This window comes from Capsicum annuum, chromosome 11 (genome assembly GCF_002878395.1).
Source record: "Capsicum annuum cultivar UCD-10X-F1 chromosome 11, UCD10Xv1.1, whole genome shotgun sequence".
Classification (NCBI taxonomy): domain Eukaryota; kingdom Viridiplantae; phylum Streptophyta; class Magnoliopsida; order Solanales; family Solanaceae; genus Capsicum; species Capsicum annuum.
Window position 1 is genome coordinate 206,836,216 of NC_061121.1, and position 24,419 is coordinate 206,860,634.

The following is a 24,419-nucleotide window of genomic DNA, read 5'->3' on the forward strand; positions in this document are numbered from 1 at the left end:
TACTTTAATTTCAACTTTCCACATGGCATGTTTAGGACCACAAGATTTAAGGGCATTTTGGTACATTTGACGCAACTTTAATTTAAGGCCACAAGATTCAATAGTCTTCCGTATTTTCTTAAATTTTGTACCTAATTTGAAACGGAGGGAGTAATACATTAGAACAACCAATAACTGAGAACTAAGTAGGGACAAGTTGCCAAACACCCACTTTGAAAACTTTCTTTGCCATTTAGACACAAGTCTTGAAAAATTTGCCAAATAGACCATTTATGATGTCATCATCTATTCTTTTCAACTAACAAATCTAGCACATAAGTTTCTAATAATACACTTTCGACCCCCTCTTCTCATCCATGATTATATTCAAAATATCTTTTCAAAAATAATTTTAAAGAAAATTTCAAAAGCTTAAAAAATCAAAATTCTCCATTTTAGGCACGATTCGAGCGGTCATCTCAAAATCAGTCCACAAATGCCATAATCTTGTCCATTGCATCCATTGTTACCCCATTTGTTTGTTATCTTGTTAAACACACTATCCACCATTGTTCTAAAGCTTCCAAATCACTCACATTATGCAAAACCTCTTTAGAATGTACATTACAGTTGCTCAAATGACTCTAACTTCATTTCTCTATTTCATAAAATTAACAATTGTTGATTAGAAACAATTATTGCATTTTCACTGTCTTGTACTGATTTCTGCCTAGTCATCGACCAGTCATCAATCATTCATATAACAGACATATACCACTAGTAGAATTGAGAATTGACTCCAATGTACTTCTAGAATGTCTATTGCACAGGTTGTTCTTGTTTCTGGTGATTTTATGGGAGAATGAGAGGAGATTCCCAAATGTTGGAATTGGAAATCTTTTACTAAGGTGACGTTGCCCATTGTGGTTTGCTGTAATGGTTCATATGATGACTTAGTTACAAGTATAATGGATAGCGGGGATTTAGATTGCGAGCTAAGCAATGTGATGATTAGTTATCTAACGAAATCGAGGAAAAAAGTGCATCCTATGATTATAAGTAATGATAGATGTATGTCCTTGTATATGCTGGATATTGGTGTTGATGTCTTTAGGTCTATTATAAGAATAAATGTAGTTGAGAGGCCCTTTGAAGAACCGTTGAATTTATAACCACCTCCACCCTGGTTAGTTGACGATTCAGTTGATTATGAGAATAAGAGTGATCATCTCAAAGATGATTCTATGGATATGGAATATAATATATTGGACTCGTAAGGTATTGAAGAAGATTGTGGATCGGGATCACAACCAAATCATTCCTTCTCCGATGAAACTAATTTGTATCCTGAACAAATATTCAACAACAACAAAGAGTTAAAAATGCTGCTAGACCGAGCGTCGATAAGGCAGTCTTTTAATTTTGTTATGGAGAAGAGTTGTAGAAAATTCTTAAAGGTGAAATGTGTATCTCGTGGTTGTGCGCAAAGAAGTATGAATGCTCAGACATATTTTTCATATACAAGTATGTTGGGGTCCACACTTGCGGTGTTGAACATGCCACAGGAAGGCATAAGAAAATCTCATACGAGATTATTGCTTTATTAAATGTAAATTATTTTCGTGATGGTAAGGGTCTAAGAATAAAAAAAATTAAGAGAATTGTCTTTAGGGAGATGCATTGCAATGCAAGCTATCGGATGTGTTGGAAAGAAAGTGTAATTGCAAAGAACATTGTTTGTGGGACACTGAAGCACAAATATTCTTGCTTGTCGGTTTTTTCCTACATGGTCGAGTCACTGAATCCCGGTTCTTCTTATTCTATGATGGTTAACAAGAAAGATGGATGCTTCATGTACTACTTCTTATCTTTCGGAGCTTGCATATAGGGATACGCCCATATGAGAAAGGTAATTGTTATTGATGACACATATTTATATGGTAAGTACGGGGGTATGTTATTATGCGTTGTTGCACAGAACACCGAAAATCATATTTATCCATTTGCCTTTTATGATGTATATAAAGAGAACGATGATTCTTGGACCTCCTTCTTTGAGAAGTTGAAGACTATAGTAGATGATGATCCATATTTATGTGTCATCTCCAATAAGCACATTAGCATTGCCAATGCCTTTTCCCGTGTTTACAGTCATGCGCATCATGGACTTTGCATGAGGCACCTCTGTGAAAATCTTCGAGTAAATCAGTACTATGAAGACTATCTTGCTCTATTCTACTATGCAGCAAAAGCTTATTATCTTAATGAGTTTAGCGAGATTTTTACGAAATTCAAGGATAAATGCCCCAAGGTAGCACATATCTTTGAAAATGTGGTTGGTTTTGAGAAGTGGAGCAGGGCATACTTCTCAGGCAATAGGTACAATGTGATGACCACAAACATCGCCAAGTCAGTCAATTCACTGTTGATGAAAAAACGAAAGTACCCCGTGTCATACATATTCAATTCAATTTCTAAAAAGTTTGATGAAAAGTTCAAGGAGCGGCATGCACATGTCGGCAATTCAAATAAAAAACTTGGTCCTTATGTGAAAAAGATATTAAGGGATAATAAGAGGGAGAACGACTTCTTATATGTGACTAATGCAAATGGGGATCTTGACTAATTCACTGTGTTCGGCAGCTGTGTTATTGCCAATGTCAATCTTTTGGATAAGTTGATATGAATAGATTCACGAGGACTCGAATCTAAGACGTAAAAAATAAAGATAGAAGGATAGAATAACTAAGATAGGAAGATAGACACGAAATTGATACCGAAAGGGCAATCAAAGGATGTATCAAATCCTAAAACCTCCCTTATTGACTATCAATAGGCATATAACTCTTACGGTAACCGCAAAGGGGATTAGATCGCCCTTCCAACCAACGTTTCTAAGCAAAGTTTAACACATGCTTTTCCAAGAATTCAAATACTCCCATGGAGTCTCATGAATACATCATGTAAGAATATCATCAAAAAAACTAACTAATGAAATTTTTAAAGCACCTATTTATATTAGTTGCCTTTGCAAAATTAGCCTATTACAAAAATAGCCTAAAAGTGACTATTTCGGAAATAACCCACAAGGGCTCTTTATTCCTCGTTCCATGGATTTACTCCGCTCCAAGCTATCTTCCAAACACGACGTTGCTTGCTTAGAAGCTCAAAGTAGGTCCTCCAAGTGCATTCTTGGGCTTATTTCTTGACCATGGCCTGGACCTCTTTATATTGGCTTCGAATGATGTCATCAAAAGCTATGATGGCCATTTGGCTTGTATCATCCTCCCTTTTTTGAAAGGGATTCGACCTTTAATCCGAACCTTGTAAAATCAAAGAATGGACAAACAAACACAAACTCCTCATGGCATGAGGGTTAGGGTTAGCACAACAAATCACCTCAACGTGCCAAGGTTGGACATACTTAAAATATAACCAAGAATCTTTCATGTTAAATATTAAAAACTCATTAAAATATGCACAAAGGATTTGGTTATTGAAATCAATAAGAGATAAGGAAACCGCAAAGGTCCTAATGGCATCAAATAATCCAAAAGGTGGAACTACCTTCATCTTACGAGCCATAAGACACAATTGTTTCATTATCTATTCAAGAGACCACACCAAGGGTGGTTCGTCAATTAGTTCTAAAGTCCACAAGATCCATATAGAATTGTCATTCAAATAAGTGGACCAACATACAAGTTCCCTACCTGTATATAGATCAAATCTAAGACTAGCACGGATGTCATCATAAGCAAAGAGGTAGTATAAAAAAGAATCGAGTGTAAAAGCATCATCCAAGGTGATATTATTTATAAGAAAATCATTTGGCTCAAAAGACATAGCACATAATGCACACAAGGATATAATGAAAGCATCTAAGCACATATGACTCTTTCCTTTCAAACAACTTCCCAAAGAAATGAAATTCATTAATGTGGTCATGCCCTTAATAGTTTGTTTATCTCTATTAACAAAGGTAAGCATGCTCCCAAGATCCCCACAAGATCCTTCAAATTGTCCAACGCTATGAAGGTGACAAGATGTCCTTAGCATCCATGGTCTCTTCAACAAACAAATAATCAACTTGGCATCCACAAGTTGGATTTCACACAATTTAAGCACAAGTGTGTCAAGCAAGGATGGAAGTTCATAAGCAACACCCAAAGGAGATAATGACATATTTTCCCTCGGGTTTTCAAGAATGATACCTCCTTGGAGAAGAAGGTCATCAATTCCACTCAAGTATTGAAGAGGGGTATTACATAAATGGAATTCGTCCAAAGTAGTTTCAAGAGAAAACTCTTTTCTTGACCTACAAGTAATGGAACCTAGGTCATGAATGGAATCACATAATGGTGAACTCTCTTGGAGCTTTTCGCTACTTCTCTTCTGTAAAAACCCTTCATATTGGTTGGAGTTCTTTTCCTTACACAATATTGGTCCCTCAAGTGGATTGTGAGTCCCTAAGAAAGACTTTCCATCATAGGGAAGGATACCAACATCTTTATTCAAACTTTGCTTGTTATGTGGACCAAGCAATAAGTTGGGTGTGCCATAATGACCATATCTAAATTTGGCACTGGGGTCAAATGGAAAGAGTGGCCATAGACATGGGTCTAGACAAAACTCTTTCCCCACTAGCTTCACCCAAACTAAAAGATATACTTTCAACATTAGCATAAATATCATTAAAAGCAAAGGGAGAGTAGAGGAAGGTATCACTCAAGTCAACTTCAACTAAGGTATCACCATGTATCTACTCACTATTAGATTCAAGATCATTACCATGAGTATTCTCAATAATAGGAGCACACAAAGTAGAAGAAGCAATTTCCAAACAATGGATACTTTCTCTTTCAATGGAGGAGTCCTCAAGTAGACACATACCACCACCAATATCAAAGAGATTATTATTTATGCCTTCATAAGAAGTAAGCAATTCATCCTTATAAATATAAAACAAGGGTGGGCTGTCATATAAAGTATCACATCCACAATTATTTTCTAAGGAACAATGACTTATAGGGTTTCCTAAAGATTCAAGAAAATCAAAGTTATCATCACCCAATTGATTTTTCCTTTCCAAGACTTAACATTCCTTTCCCTTAGGAGTACTCTTATCTTCCAAGAAGAGATTTCCATTTTTAGGAGGAATGTTGTCACACATAGTAGGTTGTTATATGGAATATAGTCCTCAAAATGAGCTATATCAACAATGCTATCCACACCACTAGGTAATTCATTAGAAGTAAGCTCATCCTCTTCAAACAAGATATTGTTCTTAAAGAGGGAAGGATCTATCCAAGGAGAGGATGTAGAACATGCAAGTCCATTCTCTAAAAGACCATTATAAAGTGTCAAAGATGTTTCAATCACATGATCATCCCTATGAGCCAAGAAAGCATTAGGATCTCCACTAAAGGACAAGCTCAAAGGGTCACTCTCATTTTCTTGACCAACATTCTCAATTTCATCACTCACTTGAGGTTCTCTAATCACATTACACACATCCTCAAGTGATGGACTTGTTTCGCATACAAGTTGATCAACATAATTTCCACAAGATGATGTACTGTCATCCAACACAATGGCTTCAACACTAGGTGAACACAAATTGATCTTACAAGAAGATTCAATTCGGTCATCAATAGGATCAACTAGTGTATCCACACTTACAATATGTACGTCATCATCAAGAGGTAAAGAATCATTAGACTCATATGTAGGTAAGCTACTAATCACACTCAATGGGCTACTAGCCACACAATCATCATTTTCATATATGAGAGTGTAAGAGTTAGCTATTTTACCTTGAAGTTCTTTAGCACATTCTTCTTTACCTTGGTGTGAAGTTCCCCCACAAGCTTTGGATTCAATTAAGATTTCCTTCGTCAAGTCTTTAAAGAGAATCATCTCTTTTAGCACTTGTTTTCTTCCGCTTGCCATATTGGTACCTAAATACATGTCCTTTTTTAAAAATAAAAATAAAAATAATGTTAGCTCCAGTTGGTGGCAACCCCCTCACTTCACTCCTCACAACCTCTCTTTTTTCTCTCTTAGGTTGCCACCTTTCATTTCTTTACCCCTCTCAATCATTTGTCTCTTAATTTCTTTTGTGTTAGAGTAAGTGACCACATTCCCTTAAGATTTGGGAAGGGTAGGTGGAAAGAGATGGTTTCCCCATTGGTCTATAGTACAATTCGAGGCCAATCTCGCATATTTGGAATCTTATGTTTCACACCATACCTCCTCAAAGTACCCATCTGGAGTAAAGAAAACCTTTAGCTCTACAAGACTCTATAGTATTCCAAGATGTATGGGAAACGCTTGGACACTCGAGGTATCCCAAGATAATCAACCATAATAGGAGTTATGTAGTTTGCGCGAAACTAATCATCAAGTATAAGAACATATCTCGAAACTGCACAAATCTCTACCCATCTTGAACAAGGTTATCTTCTTGGATCACTATTATAAAGCTTCATATAACCCTTAGGCGCATATATTGGCCTCAAATACTCTTTCAAGGCACCCCAAGTTTGAGTAGGATTCCTTGCAAGTTTACACCATTATAAGGTCGGACCTTGAATGTACTTACGGGCAATGTAGCTTATTCGGCTTTGCTATAGCATAATCCTCAAAGATCCTATCGCATTGCCATTCCCAATCAAGGTAAACTTCAGGATCCCGTTCTCCCTTGAAGTTAGATAGAGTAGAAAGACATTGACCCCTACTATACCTTCTATCCATACCTTGGTTACCGCTTTCACTTATTTGGGCACTAGAACGAGAAGCTTGAGATGTCACACCCTTAGACTTCGGAGATACATACTCTTTTCTATTCATAGGACAACCTCCACTATAGCTAGTATAACCATTCACACCACTTCAACTTTTATAAGAAGTACTACAAGATGAGGTATATGAATCTTCATAATCCTCACATACATTCTCACCATTATCCTCATTAGATTTATAAATTAAAGAGGTATACCTTTCATCACCTCTAGGGTCGGAGTGGGAAGTGTAATACTCCTCACATGCCCCAACTTCCTTATAAGAACCATTACAGGCTCTTCATCATTTCCATACTCACTATAAGAACTAGGATCATAATTCATCTCACATTCTCCTTCGGAATAGTATCCCTCATTTTCATTCAACTCTTGATCATGGCTATATTAATAGCCTCCATAATCTCCATCTTCTTCATAGGCATAACATTCTTAACCACAATTATAGTCTTCTATGTCGTAGTCACAATTATTAGAGGCTATCGAAGATATATTCCCATTATATGACCTTGTACCTAAAAAATGAACAAACAAGATTAGTAGTAAAATTTCTTCACCAACACTCATTTTAAACTAACCTTTGTGATCCTCATAATTAGAGCGACGAATGTTGAAAGTTGCTTATATTCCGGTAGTCAATAAGTTGTCAATCACTACTTTGCGGACGGAATGGATTCTTGTTTGATCGACTCAAAGAAATAGAAAAAAATCTACTTTACGTACTTGAATCAAAAGCTACAATTAAATAAAAATTAGAAAAGCTCAAAAGAAATAGGACAATGAAGGAATTCAGACTTAAGAACTAATCAATCACTTAGTAGACGAATTACTAGTTGATGAGTAGTTTAAGAATCAAAAGAAGAGATTAGGAATCAAGAAATTGAAACTATGGAATCAAACTTTGAGCAATGGAGTAATTAAAGTGTTAAAATGCACTTTGGAAGCTTGAATTTTGTGTTTCGGACTTGGTTTGCTTTGGGAGGGGCTGATCTGCGTTTGGTGACCTGCTCTAGCAGGTGGGCCGCATGTCCAAGGCAGCCTGGATGTAAGTAAAACTGGTTTAATGTGCCTTTGGGTTGCTTCAGTAGCTCCAACGCAGGTCCAAGGCAGCTTGGGCGCAGGTCAGCTGCCAGCATGGACAAGGGGCCGAAAATGAACTTGTTGTGGTCCTTTTTTTGTTCTTTTCCCTTAGGATATTATTGGAACCTTTGAAGATGCTAAATACTAACAACTTTACACTCGTTTTCCTTATCCTTAAAGGATCAAAAATTAATTTTTGATGAAGATTCAACTTGAAGATTTGCTTGTCTTCAAGAACACCAAGAACTTCAAAATCTCTAACTCTTAAACTGTTGATCAGAATACGATGAAATTTTGAACCAAGGTTATTTTCAACCTTCTAAATACATTTCAATCATCAATTTGTTCAAATTCTTCACCAAAATCATCAGATTTTTCAATCAACTTCAAAATCTTCAACCGAAGCTTCCAATAAGGATAAAACACTCAAATAAGCTCCGATTTGGCTCAAGTTTGATTTATAGACTCGTATAGTGTTAGAGAACACAAATATAACACTAGAAACACAAGAAAAATACAAAATTAAAAACTCAAAATTTGACCTAAGAACAAAAACGTGAATAGTGACCTTTTTTTTGGAATTTTTGATTTTTGACACTTAACAAATCCAAGACTAGAATCATGGAAATGATTCTAAGCTCGGATTTAATACCAAATGATACGAATTGACTCATGAATACTCAAATCTAAAATGCAAAAAATAAAGATAGAAGGATAGAATAACCAAGATAGGAAGATAGACACGAAATTGATACCGAAATTGATACCGAAAGGGCAATCAAAGGATGTATCAAATCCTAAAACCCCCCTTATTGACCATCAATAGGCACCTAACTCTTACGGTGACCGCAAAGGGGATTAGATCGCCCCTACAACAAACGTTTCTAAGCAAAGTTTAACACATGCTTTTCCAAGCACTCAAATACTCCCATGGAGTCTCATGAATACATCATGTAAGAATATCATAAAAAAAAAAACTAATGAAATGTCTAAGGTACCTATTTATATTAGTTGCCTTTGCAAAACTAGACTATTACAAAAATATCCCAAAAGTTACTATTTCAGAAATAACCCACAAGGGTTCTTTATTCCTCGTTCCATGGCTTTCCTTGGCTCCAAGCTATCTTCCAAACACGACGTTGCTTGCTTAGGAGCTCGAAGTAGGTCCTCCAAGTGCATTCTTAAGCTCGTTGCTTGACCATTGCTTGGACCTCTTTATATTGTCCTCGAATGATGTCATCAAAAGCTATGATGGCCATTTGGCTTGTATCAGAAGTCTTGTTTTTGTAGGAAATATGACTTAGTGAAACTGTCGTGTGAACATGCGATGGTCTCTTTGCAATCAAAGTATGGTGATGGAAAAGGTTATGGTAATTCCATCTATGAGTACTCTTTGCTTATTTATAAAAATGAAACTTGCCTCCTTTCATACTTTGAATCTTTAACATTGTCCCTCTAGAGTCTGAATTGATTATGCCATAGGAATTGCAATATACAAAGATTTTTCCACCCCTTATGATCTAAACTCGGAAGGAAGAGAGTCAAATGTGTTGAGGGTGTCGGTGAAACTTTCAGGTCCAAGAGGAGGAATAAGTGTTCAATATACAAGAGACTCAAGCAGAAAAGAACCACATGTAGCATGGCTAACAACTATTTGATAGGCATGTCTCTTCTTTTATAACTCAAGCTACTACTTTTAGGGACCCTCGTATTTCTGTTGAATTTAATATTCAGTTGTAATTGACTCTATTCATTGTTTATGATAGATTATACTAATCGATCGTAGATCATTTACTTGGTCGATTAAATAAATCTTTAAAGGATCCATGGTTATTCATCAAACACGTTGTAAATGTCTTTTTACCACCATATCACTCTAATCAATGCATTGAACCATCATTTAGTGTTCTCAATTAATTAAAAGATGCACTACACATCTATAACATAAAAAACAATTGGTATACGCAACCTAGACGTCTTCTATTCCTACACATATCGACTGCTAATTGGTTGAAAATTTGAAATGCCACCTTCTATGAGTCTACTTATATAGTGATATTTCTATATGACCAGCCACTTCTTCAAATAATACTTATTCCTCCGAGAAAAATTCCCCTTTATCCAATTAGGAAAACGAATGCCCATTGGCACTATGATGTTCTTCTCCTGTGAAATGACCTTGATTGCCTTTTCTACGGGCTGGTTCTTGATCGCATTTATTTAGAACGTGAACTACACCACATTGCTGATTTTGTAGGATAATTATGGGGAGGCTTGGTTTGGAAAGCAGCGACTACATCACCCCCAACCACCCCTCTAATTTAGTTTAGTTTTTGTTTTTGTTTGTTTATTGCGAAAGAAATCTTCTTAGTTAGAATTTTTGTTAGAAGAAAGCTTCTTCCTTTTTTCCTTTTTTCTTATTGATTTGGTGTTTGTAAATATATGTATTTACAATGGACAATATCAATATAAATATTTTAGTTTGTCAATTATCTTTGCCCACTTTTTGTGATTAATGTTTTTCTTTTGGTTATTATTTGGTATGAATGTTAGGTTTTTGCGCTGACAAATTTTTAAATTCTTATTTTTCAACAATGAATACAACTATGGTCTTCACTATATCAGTTTTAAATTCTTATTGTTCAATCAATGAATACACATATGTTGGATTGCCTTGATAAAATTTATGAAGATTTAAAATTATTTGATAATAAATCTAGATCACATATATAGTCTATCATAGACAAGAAGTGTGGTCTGCACTATACCAGCTACTTTTATAGGGCACTATCATCGATCTTGGACTGTATGACTCGTCAACTATACTAATAGATCGACCATAGACCAGATGAATCAATGGACCATAAAAAGCATGTTAAAAAGATAATTAAATTTAAAAAAAAGTCCAAACAAATCATGTGATCACATGAATTAGGGGTGGTGATCGAAGGGGTATGAGGTGGGTAGTGGTTGAACAAACAACATACTTGTTCTTTGAGGATCCATAGATTTGTGTGGTCTATTATAGACATATATGATAGGTCGAGTCTAGATTATTGTCTAAATCAATAGTAGATCCAGTTGTTTTGTGTACAAGTTTAGACCCTCACTAGCATGTTCTTTAAAAGTTAATAAATAAATAAAAAATAAATATAGTGTGGGATTCTACACATATGAAAGAGTTTAAACAAGTGACATGATCATGTAATAGTCCACACAAATTAGGGGCGGTGATCTAAGGGGTATGTGAATGGTTAGTGGTTGAACAATAATGTTTGTCAAAGGACAAGTATGTTTTTGAGGATGTTGATTGTTCAACTACTGCCCATCCACATACTTATTTAATCACCTCCCCCACTTTGTATGGGCTCTATAATGATCATGTGACTTTTTTAAACTCTTCCATATGTGTAAAATCCAACAATGTAATTATTTTTAATTTAATTATTTTCTTTTAAAGTACATGCTAGTGTTGGTGTACAATCATGTACATAGAACTGTGGGATCTATCATTGATACTGACACTGATGAATACTCGACAACCATATACGTCTATAGTAGATCAGATGAATCTAAATACCCTCACTAAAATGTTGTTTAAAAGGAAATGATTAAATTGTAAGATTCTACACATATGGAGGAGTTCAAACAAGTCACATGATCATGTTAGAGCTCACATAAATTGAGGGTGGTGATTGAATGAATATGTATATGGGTAGTGGTTGAACAATCAAGATCCTCAAAACATACTTGTGTTTTGGCAAACATTATTGTTCAACCACTAACCATCCACATACCCCTTTGATCGCCACCCCCAATTTGTGTGCATACCCCTTTGATCGCCACCCCCAATTTGTGTGGACTATTATATGATCATGTCACTTGTTTAAACTTATTCATATTTGTAGAATCCCACTCTATATTTATTTTTATTTATTTAATTCCTTTTAAACAACATGCTAGTAAGGATCTAAAACTATGTACATAAAACTATGACATCGACCATTAATCCTGATAACAAATCGTCATGACCCGAAGCTACCCCCTAGTCGCAACAACGGTGCTTATGACCACAAGTGGTCACAAGTTAACCCATGAGCTGGTAACTGCTATGAGTACTGGACAAAATAGTAATACATCATATGTTCAGAAGGTAAGTTGATAAGATAATGTAAAACTGGATACTGAAATATGAATTAAAACATGTCTGAAATATCTGATAACACCTGATAACACTAAAATTACTGGCTGACTATCTAACTGATTGTCTTAAAGCCTCTAAACATCATGATGAGTTGATGGGATAAACCCCAAACTAAATCCGACTAACTGAATATAAGAAATGCTGAAATAACTAAATAAACATAACATGTCCTTGATAGATAAGGAATCATCTTTACGGCTGCTGGATTATGCTGAACTGTCTAAAAGTAGTTGAGAAACTGAGCCTCCGAACCTATGATATATGTAAGACCCCGCAAAATCCTAAGCTTAACTCGGTCCTTTTAAGCTTGTTAAGGGGTCCCAGACTTAGAAAATTTTAGCTAAGTACTCAGACTTCGAGTTATTTTAGCTTTCGTAGGTTAGGGACTCTATTTCACGACCCACATGACCTTAAAGTGATGCTTTTTAGTTTGAATCATGATCAAGAATGTCAGTAGGTGTTCTCGAACAAGTTTTAGATTTTTTGGACTTTGTTTGATACACATTTGAAAGCTCAAACAGGGGATCGAAGCGATCTCAACGTGTTGCGTCACCCATCGTGTTGATGAGTATTTTTCCCCAGCCCCCAGTGTAAATTCCAGTGAACCAATGCGGCGCGTTGGCTATCACATCGATACCAACGGTACGGTGCGTTGGTCTGCGCATCGCTAAATCTGTTTTCAGTCATTAAAAAGCAGCGTCTTCAGGGATAATTGGGTCTTTTCTCACCTTATGTCATCCCCAAAAATACGATATTAAGACCCTTTAGAGGCAAAATCCATTGATCTTTCTCAAATTTTCTCAAGAAGCAAACCCTAGGATCTCTAATTCAAGATTCAGCCTTCAAGAACACTCTATCATTCTTCGCAAATTTGAATATCAAGGTATGTGAAGTGTTCATCCAAGGGTTTCCTTCCACCCTTGGAGCTTAAGAAACTCTTTTTAAGTACAAGAAAATTGATTTCATGGATTTCATATTGGATCAAAAATCTATTAATGATTATGATGTTAATGGTGATCTAATTTCATGATTTGTCCCAAGTTTCATGCAAACTAGTTAATTGTGAATTGAATTTTGTGAACTACATGTCAAACTCTTGAATTACAAGTTGAATGTAGAATCAATGATATTACTACATGTTCATGGATATGTTCAATACCCATGCTCCCCAAGTGTTTGTCAAAATGCTTATGTGATTAGACTAGTCTAAGCATAACATGTTATTGTGTGATTTAAATCAGGCAAAAGCTCATGTATAACAAGTGTTTGACAAAAATGTCTGAGTGAGTGTATTAGTAGCAAACTTGTACCATTATGCTACTAAAGTCATGCAGTGATTTACTTTTCATGCTATCGAGTCCTGGGGGTATTTAATACCCGACACTATCAGTAGTTCGGTATTCAGTGAAGAACCCAACAAACTCTGTTCAGTTAAGTCAGACAGAATGAATCAGTGAACACGATCAGGCACAGTTCAGTCCAGCCTAGTACAGTTTAGAAATCAGTTAAGTGTCTATTCAGCTGGGAGTAGGATTCATCACCGAGTGAAACCAAGGATGGGGACTCACCTAACAGTAGAGGATGTGATCCTTAGAAGCAGTCCTTATGTTCCAGAACTACATAGCCAGCATAGGTTGAGACATCAACCTGCCTGTTGAGGGTTGATGAGGTGTCCTACCTTCCAATTAAGGGTACCACCGTTCTCATTTAGTGCTCCTGCCAGATGAGGGTGACTCAACTTTTCTTTACCTATGGCATGGTACTGACACCCTTCCAGCTGGGGTTACAGGTCAGACCTTAATCAGATCAGAGAGGGGCATATCGGTTAGATGATTACCTCTCACAGTTACAGTTTCAATCTTCAGAAAAGAACTCAATTCAGTTCTATATAAAACAGTCACTCAGTTTAGTATGAACTCAGAATAGTTCCACAGAATCAGGACTGTCAGACACAGTCTCTCAGTTAACAGTAATACAGTATTAGTAAACTCAGATATCAGTAAGTCAGTAATTTAGGAATCAGTATCCAGTGTTATCATTACCTTAGTTAAGTTTACATATTCATGCATGCACTCTCATTCAGTTATGTTCATGTTATTCAGTCAGTTATTGTTTATGCATATGAATCCACAAATATCAGCCTACCTCACTTAGTATACCAGTATATTTAAAGTACTAACACATACCTTTATTTTGTGCTATGATTGTCTTATATCATAGGTTCAGACGTACTGGCTCCCTATCATACTTAGCAGCCTGATCCATCAGTAGCAGACTAGTGTTAAGTCCTTATAGATCGAGGAAATAATTATTACTTCAGTAGAGGCTTGTCAGACTATAGTATTTCAAAAAAATATATCATTATTTAGCTTTCAATATTTAGTATTTACTTTCAGTTTGAAACTTATGGTAGATTTCCACCTAATTTCCACATAATTACAGTATTACTATTTAGTTATTGCAGCAGGTACCAGTCATGGGTTATCTTGTGGTTCCTCGAGATTATGAGCACCATGTAGCATCTGGGGTACAGACTCAAGGCGTTAAAAAATTGGTATTAGAGCCTAAGGTTCAACAGTCCTAGGAAGTCTGAAAGCCATATCTAGTGGAGTTTTGTATATGGGTGTGTAGCGTGCCACACTTATGGACAGGAGGCTATTAGATGTTCTCTTCTTTCAGTATTCATATCGTGCGAGTGAACATGAGATCAAGCTAAACTCTTCGTCTAATCCATTCTTTCCTTTTCATTTATAGAACATACCTCCCAAAAAGATTAATGAAAGGAGAACCAGAAATCAGTTAGCACCTCAGCCTGTCCAGCCAGATCCCCTGGACGAATAAGTCTCGCACGTTGAATTCAGAGCAGCTTTCACCACCCTAGCTCATTCTGTGGCATCCCAGAATGAATGCCCAGCTGTCGTTCCGGCCAACTTAGTGTCCAATACTGTTGCAGCCAAGATTCAGGACTTCACCCGAATGAACCCTCCATCTTTTACCAAGTTAAAGTCAGATGAGGACCCACAGGAATTTCATGATTAGGTGTAGAAGGTTACAGATATTATGGGGGTGACAGCTAGTGAGAGTGCCGAGTTAGCAATATATCAGTTGCAGGATGTGGCTCACTTATGGTTTAAATAGTGGAAAGCAGAAAGGGCCACAAATACAGGGCCCATAGAGTGAGAGGAGTTTCCTACTTCTTTTCTGGATAGGTTCTTTCTGTTGGAGGTGAGAGAAGCAAAGGTTATAGAATTTATTAACCTAAAGTAGGGCAATATGACAGTGAAAGAGTATTCTCTCAAGTTTACTTAATTATCTAGATACGCTCCTTATGTGGTAGCAGATAGCAGATCTAAGATGAGTAAGTTTGTGTCTAGCATGTCTAATAGTGTGGTCAAGGAGTGTAGGACTGCAATGGTGATTAAGGAGATGAACATATCTAGGCTTATATTCCATGCTCAATAGATAGAGGAGGCTAAGAATAGGGAGAAGGAGACGGAGAAAAAGAGAGCGAGAATAGGCAATTTTAACTTCGCTCAGCCTAAGTCAGAGGGTAGGAATCATTCTCAGTTCCACCCAAAATCCTTAGTTCCAGGGTGTCTGCAGGGATGGCAGTGATGTATGTTTCGGGTTTGGCAAGCAGGTTACGGAGTCAGAGATTGTCCCCAGTCAGGTTCTCAGGGTCAGTATAACCGTCCCTCTGCTCAGTCTGGTCGCTCGAATAAGTAGGGAGCCGCTTCTAGTGCTATCAGTGGGCAACGCCTAAGTAGACTCTATGCCCTTCAGTCCTGACAGGATTAGGAAAGTTCTCCTGATGTGGTCACTGGTACATTACAAGTTTATCATTTACATATTTATGCTTTGCTAGATCCAGGAGCTTGTAACTCCATATGTAGCTGTCGACTTCGGAGTCAGTCCCAAAATCCTAGTAGAGCCTTTCTTAATCTCTACCTCAGTGGGTAAATCCATCATAGCCCGGCCAGTATACAAGAACTGTCCAATTATGGTATCTCAGAAAGTCACTTCAGCAGACTTGGTTGAATTAGAGATGACCAATTTTGATGTCATTATCGACATGGATTGGGTTCATCCTGCTATTCCTTAGTCGACTGCAGAAATATAATTGTCCAGTTTTAGTTTCCGAATGAGCCCATCCTAGAGTGGAGGGGTAGTACCTCAACACTTAGGGTTCATCTTGTTTCCTACCTTGGGGCAAGGAAAATAATATCTAAGGGATGTGTCTACCATCTCGTTCGAGTCCAGGACTCTAGATCAGAAACCCCTTCTCTTGAGTCAATGTCAGTAACATGTGAATTCCCAAACGTGTTTCCTAAAGATCTTTTCAAAGTTTCTCCTGAAAGGGAAATAAACTTTTGAATAGACCTTCTTCTAGATACTCAGCCCATATCCATTCCGCCATATAGAATGGCTCTAGTAGAACTCAAAGAATTAAAAGAACAATTGAAAGATCTCCTAGATAAGGGATTCATCAAACCCAATATGTCCCCGTGGGGTGCACCTATTCTATTTTTACGTAAGAAATATGGTTTTTTTAGAATGTGTATAGACTATCGTTAGCTAAATAAAGTCACAGTCAAGAATAAGTATCCACCTCCTAGAATCGATGACTTATTTGACCAACTTCTGGGTGCCAGTTATTTTTCTAAGATAGATCTCAGATCAGGCTATCATCAGCTCAGAGTCAAAGAATGTGACATTCTGAAAATAGCTTTTAGAACTTAATATGGTCACTTCAAATTCTTAGTCATGTACTTCGGTCTTACCAATGCCCCAGCAACTTTCATGGACTTGATGAACCACATGTTCAAGAAGTACTTAAACCTGTTTGTCATAGTCTTCATAGATGATAGCCTTGTTTACTCCTGGAACGAGCATGATCATGTAGACCATCTCAGAATAGTATTACAGACTCTCAAAAATCATTAGCTATTCACCAAATTTAGTAAGTATGAATTTTGGCTAAGGTTAGTAGCTTTCCTTGGACATATCATTTCCGGTGATGGCATGAGGGTTGATCTCCAAAAGATCGAAGCACTGAGAAACTGGCCCAGAACTATCTTTCTATTAGAAATCCAAAGTTTTTTGGGTTTGGCTATCTATTACTGATATTTTTAAGGGATTTTTATCTATTACATCCCTTATGTCTGGATTGACTCAGAAGAAGGTCAAATTTCAGTGTTCAGATTCTTGCGAGAAGAGTTTTCAAGAGTTGAAGACTCGATTCACCTCAGCCCTAGTTTTGACTCTACCAGATGGTTTAGACAAGTTTGTTGTATACTGTGATACATCCAGAGTAGGTTTGGGTTGTGTCTTCATGCAGAGAGGTAAGGTCATAGCCTATGCCTCTAGACAACTTAAGCCTATTGAGAAGAATTATATAACTCATGACCTTGAGTTAGCAGCAGTAGTATTTGCCTTAAAGATTTGGAGGCACTATTTTTATTGAGTACAGGTTGATGTGGTCACTAACCATAAGAGCCTGCAATATATATTCTCTCAGAAAGACCTAAACCTCTGTTAGAGAAGGTGGTTGGAGTTGTTTAAAGACTACCACATGAGTGTTCTTTATCATTCGAGCAAGGCCAATATAGTGGCTATTGCTCTTAGTAGGATGTCTATGGGCAGTATTGCTCACGTGGAAGATGGTAGGAAGAAGTTAGATCAGGAAGTTCATCAACTTTCCCGACTAGGTGTTCGCTTAGTCGATTTAACAGAAGGTATTATACGGGTACATAGTAGTTCAGAATCATCTCTGGTTTTCGAGGTGAAGAAAAAGTAGGATAGGGATCCCAGTCTAGCTAAGTTGAAAGAATTAGTTAGAGATTAGAAGATAGAGGTTTTCTCCCAATAAGGAGATGGTGTTTTGCATTGTCAGGGTCGGCTATGTGTGCCAGGTATAGATGACCTGAGATAGTGGATTCTTGCAGAAGCACATGGTGTGTGTTACTCTATTCATCCAGGGGCCATTAAGATGTACCATGATTTGTGGGAGATCTATTGGTGGTGTGGGATGAAGAGAGACATTGTAGAGTTTGTAGCCAAGTTCTCAACATGTCATCAGGTTAAGATCAAGCATCAGAAGCCTAGTGGGTCTATGCAGAAGTTCAGTAGTCCCACTTGGAAGTGGGAAGAGGTGAACACGAATTTTGTGATGGGTTTACCTCATACTCATCATCAGTACGATTCAATTTGGGTCATTGTAGGATGACCAAATAAGCTCATTTCCTTCCAGTCCATACCTTTTTTTCAGCTGAGGACTATTCCAAACTCTATGTTAGAGAGTTGGTCAGGTTGCATGGAGTTTCATTGTCCATTATTTCAGATAGAGGTACGCAGTTCACCTCTTATTTCTGGAAAGCCTTCCAAAAGGGTCTTGGTATCCAAGTCCACCTCAATATAGCCTTTCACCCTCAGATAGATGGTCAAGCAGAAAGGACCATTCAGACTTTAGAGGATATGCCGCGAGCGTGTGCGCTAGACTTTAAAGATAGTTGGGATGACCACTTGCCTTTGATTGAGTTGGCATATAATAACAACTATCATTCCAGCATTCAACTGGCTCCGTTTGAGGCTCTCTATGGTAGGAGATGAAGATCTCTAATTGGTTGGTTCTAGGTAGGTGAGGCCATAGTAGTAGGGCCTGATTTAGTGTTTGATGCCCTAGAGAAGGTTCATCTTTTCAGGGAAAGGCTTAAGATAGCTTAGAGACAACAAAAATCGTATGCAGACGTGCGTAAAAAAGATCTCGAGTTTGAGATTGGTGATTATGTGTATTTGAAAATCTCTCCTATGAAAGGAGTGAAGAGGTTTAGCAAGAAGGGAAAGCTCAGTCCCCAATATGTCGGTCCTTACCGAATTCTCAGCCATTTCAAAAAGGTAGCTTATGAGCTTGAGTTGCCTTCAGACTAAACTTCAGTCCACCCCGTGTTCCATGTCTTCTTGATAAAGAAATGCATAGGTGACCTAGCAGTTGTAGTCCCTGTAGGGAGTATAGACGTTTAGAGAAACCTCTCTTATGAGGAGATTCCAGTCGAAATCCTTGATTATTAGATTCGCAGGTTGAGGAACAAATAGGTCCCTTTAGTCAAAGTTATTTGGTAGAATCAGTCTGTTGAGGGAGCTACTTGGGAAGCAGAAGCAGATATGTGGACCAAGTATCCTCACCTCTTTTCCGCCAACTCACACTCAGCCTAAGGTAACAGTTATTCCTTGAAATTACTCAGTTCCAAGCTCAGATTTTCCTTTATAGGCTTGGTACCAGTTACCATTGCATATTCAGTTATGACTTTATGCATCAGATATGCATGTTCAGCACGAGAAACTCAGCTTATTAGCAAGCCCAGTCATGCATTCATGAATCATGTTCTGCTATGTACTCATGCATCAGATATGCATGTTCAGTGTGAAATTTCAGCATATCAGTAGTGTAAGTTATGAAATCATGTTGCAGTTGTGGATATCTAATATCTAAATTTAGTCTATCAGTATTCCCAGCTTAGTCAGTCTCATTCGAGGATGAATGTTCCCATTCCTAAGGGGGAGATATTGTAAGACCCCACAAAATCCTATGCTTAACTCAGTCCTTTAAAGCTTGTTAAGGGGTCCCAAACTTAGAAAATTTTAGCGAAGTACTTAGACTTAGTGTTATTTTAGCCTTTGTAGGTTGGCGACTCCATTTCACGACCCTTGTGACCTTAAAGTGATGATTTTAGGTTGAATCATGATCAAGAATGTCGAAAGGTATTCTCGGACAAGTTTTGGATTTTTCAGAATTCATATGAAACACATTTGAAAGACCAAACTAGTGGATCAACGTGATCTCGATGCACCACATCGCCCATCGCATTGATGAGTATTTTTCCCCAGCACCCAGTGTAAATTCCAGTGAATCGACGTAGACTCAATGTGGTGCGTTGGCTATCGTGTCGATGCCAATGACGCGGTGCGTCGGTCTGCACATTGCTAAATCAGTTTTTAGTCATTAAAAAGTCGTGTCCTCAGGGGTAATTGGGTCTTTTCCCACCTTATGTCAGCCCCCAAAACACGAGATTAATCCCTTTTAGAGGCAAAATCCGTTGATCTTTCTCAAATATTCTCAAAAATAACTGCTGCCAGCTCAAGATCGTGTGTAGGATAATTTTTCTCATGTGGCCACAATTATCTAGAAGCATATGCTATTACCTTACCATGCTGCATCAATAAACATCCTAAACCAATTCTGGAAGCATCACAATACACTGTATACCCTTCGGTGCCTTCTGGTGTAGAAATCAACTTGTTCTTTAAATCTTGAAAACTCTTCTCACATGCATCATTCCATTGGAATTTGGATACTTTATGGGTTAGCTTGGTTAAGGGTGCTGAAATGGAAGAAAAGCCTTTAACAAACCTTCTATAATAATCAGCCAACCCGATAAAACTACGAATCTCCATAGGCGTTGTGGGCCTTGGCCAGTTCTTCACAGCTTCTATCTTTTAAGCATCAACCTTTATCCCTTCACTAGATACAATATGACCCAAAAATGCCACTAACTTTAACCAAAACTCACATTTAGAGAACTTTGCATAAAGCTTACAATCACGAAGAGTCTACAATGCCTGTCGTAAGTGATTGGCATGGTCCTCTTCTGATCTAGAATAAACTAGAATATCATCTATAAAAACTATCACAAATACATCCAGGAATGGCTTAAACACCCTATTCATCAAATCCATAAAAGTTCCGGGTGCATTTGTTAGCCCAAATGACATAACTAGAAACTCATAATGACCATACCATGTTCGGAAAGCTGTCTTGGGTATATCCTTCTCTTTGACCCTCACTTGGTGGTAACCTGACCTCAAATCAATCTTAGAAAAGCACTTGGCGCCCTGTAACTTATCAAATAAATCATCAATTCTTGGGAGAGGATATTTATTCTTAATAGTCACCGTATTCAATTGTCGATAATCAATACACATCCTCAGTGAGCCATCCTTTTTGCACACAAATAACACTGGTGCTCCCCAGGGGGACATACTAGGCATTATGAATCCCTTCTCTAGCAAATCTTTTAATTGCTCTTTCAGTTTTCGTAATTTTGCTGGGGCCATTCTATACGGAGGAATGGAGATTGGTTGGGTTCCTGGTATTACATTAATACCAAACTCTACTTCTCGTTCAGGAGGCAAACCTGGAAGATCTTCAGGAAATACATCAGAAAATTCATTTACCACCGGAACAGCATGAAGAGTTGGTGGCTCCGCTTTTGTATCTCTTACTATAACTAAATGATATATGTATCCCTTGGAAATCATTCTTCTTGCCTTAAAATAAGAAATAAATCTACCTCTTGGCGCGCTAATTTCACCTTTCCATTCAAGGACTGATTCATTCGGAAAATGGAAATATACCTTTTTCGTTCAGCAATCAATTGTGGCATAACAAGATGCCAACCAGTCCATACCCATTATAACATCAAAATCTACCATTTCTAACTCCACAAGATCAGCCATCGTATCACGACCACAAATAGTTACTATGCAGTTTTGATAAACCCTTCTAGCTATAATAGATTCCCCAACCGGTGTGGACACTTCAAATGGCTTAACTAACAATTCGGATATTCTTTCAAACTTTCCAACAACCAATGGAGTAACATAAGATAATGTAGAACCGAGATCAATTAAGGCATATAAATCGAATGAAAAGATAGACAACGTGCCCGTAACCACATCTGGGGAAGCCTCTAAATTCTGTCGATCCGCTAGAGCATACGTACGATTTTGAGCCCCGCTAGAACTCGTGGCTCCTCTATCACCTCTAACACGACCCATTGGTTGTGCACCCCTTTCTGAATAAGGCATTGATGATGATGATGCAACAAATGACCCCGTAGGTCGTGTCATACCCCCTATGCCCCTTCGTGGACATTCTCTCATCATATGCCCCGACATACCGCACCAAAATCAAACATTGGTCCCCAGCTGACATGCGCCCAAATGAAACCTTCCATATTTATTGCATGGCTCTCGAGGAGGTCTAGATTAACTCATATTCCCTTGCCCTTGGAACCCACTATCTGCGAACTTTGACTCTCACTTCTGTGCCCAAATTGATTTCCTCTGGACCCTTGGAGCTATGGTGGGGCACTAGCTGCAGAATAAGAAGATAATGGCCTAGGTGGTCTAGCAGAAAACTGTGGTCTGAACTCCTTGGGATGCCATGAACTGCCCTGTAGATCTGGCCCTCTTGGAATATCCTCTTTCTAATTCCTATGTTCTTCTCTTCTGCCTCTGATCTTCCATTTTCTGTGCAAATGCTTGGATCCTCGCTATGTCCATATCTTTGTTCAAAGCGGCAATAGTACAATCTCTAACCAGCTATGGATCCAGCCTATCCACATATTGATGAACTCTGTCATCCATAGTAGCTACAACATTAGGAGCATATCTCGACAAGGAATTAAATCGGAGATTGTACTCTCTCACGCTCATATTCCCCTGACGAAGATTTAAAAACTAATCTGCACGGGCCTGACGAATCTCGAATGGAAGATAATGATCAAGAAATTCCTCTTTGAACTATTTCCAAGTAGCTGGGGGTGCATCAATACCCCTAGATCGTTTCCAGTCCTCGTACCAATATATAGCCTCCCCTTTAAATCTATACACCGCTAACTCCATTGTCTCTCTACCTGTTACATGCATAATATCTAAGGCCCTTTGAATTTGATCAATAAAGTCCTGTGGGTCCTCGTTAAGATCTGATCCAGTAAAAGTGGGAGGATCCATCTTAAGAAAATCATGTGTTCGAAGGCTAGCCGCCTTATCTGTACCACTAGGACCCGTGGTAGGAATGGCTTGCCCAGCAACTATACGAGTCAAAAGTTACACTGCATTTCTAAGATCTTGATCAACAGCATTAATAGGTGGCTCTGGAGATATAGTTCTCCTCCCCCTTATTTCTTCCAGAGTGGAAGAAGTTTCTCATGCATGCTCAGCTGGAGCCTCACTTTGATTATCTGGTATAGTGGGTGACTTACTAGTCCCCTCTCTGGCAGCCGCATCTACTTGCTTACCGGTATTCTTGCTTCTGGTAACCGACATCATTACTATAATAAGAGAAACAAACGGATTCAGTGGTCAACATGACTTTATATACAATATAGGCTCTATCGCACGATCTAAGACATAAAGAAAAGAAATAATTCCTAAATCTCCATAGACTCCTGTTTATAGATGCGGTGTACGACACACCGATAAACAAGACTCTACGTAGACACGGCTTTGTAGAATCAATAGGATGAACTTCTCTGATAACACTTTTGTCACGCCTCAAATCCTATTGAGGCGAAATGGCACCCGTAACCGAGGAGGCCCGGGAGAACCAGCTCATAACCTTATACTTCCCATGCATACCTTTATGACAACCCAAAATTCGGACAGCATCATGTTACATATAAAAGGAAAGCACACATATATATGTATATACAATACTTGGCCGTTGGAGCCATCACGTCTACTAACAAAACACCACCTTGACTATACATTAGGTCTATAAAGCCTCTAAACAATACACAGAGTTTAACTAAGGTCGGGACACACCCCGCCATATAACTAACTTCTATAAAATACCAAAAGTGACTGGATATGACATGAAAAGCCCCGAAGCAAACAGGAGCTCATCAAAAGCAGCTGGATATCCTGGCTCCTACTTGTGCGGTGTATGAGCTGAGGTACCTGTGCCTGTAGCATGAAATGCAGGTCCCCCGTGGGGGACGTCAGTACAAAATATATACTGAGTATGTAAAGCTGTAGATAATCACATATGATATAGGAGCTCAATAGAAATCAGAAACAAGTGAATAAATCGTAATAGGAGTGAACCACACTTACTAGAACTTGTGAAAACCTATACATTGTATTTATTCAATCACTTTACCTTCGTTCTTATCATCTTTGTAATCATTACTGTACTGTACTGTGACCATTAGGCTGCCTCCAGTACATATAAACTGGGATCAACCCATGATAGGCTTATGCCCCTGGGATACCACCCATAAACACATAAATAGGGATCGACCCATGATAGGTTTATGCCCCTGGGATACCATCCGATAAGAGAGAACTTCCATCACTTAGTTCAATTAATCTTTGAGATTGTTATTTCGGTAGCAACCGCATCTTTGATACTTTGAAACAATGATACATCAATAAGAGACATATAAATAGACCATCAATGCAATAACAATGAAGTAAGAACTCATTGGCACATCAATGAAGTGTTTTGGAGTCATCAATGCCATAACAATGAAGTAGGAACTTATTGGTATATCAATGAAATGTTTTGGAGTCAT

General features: G+C 38.0%; 1 protein-coding gene across 1 annotated transcript; it reads left to right on the forward strand.

The window, feature by feature from the left end:
• The first annotated feature begins 1,879 nt into the window (after positions 1-1,879).
• LOC124888958 lies at positions 1,880-2,605 on the forward strand. The gene has a single exon (XM_047400244.1). The coding sequence runs from the start codon at positions 1,880-1,882 to the stop codon at positions 2,603-2,605; it is 726 nt and encodes a 241-aa protein (XP_047256200.1).
• The last annotated feature ends 21,814 nt before the right edge of the window (positions 2,606-24,419 follow it).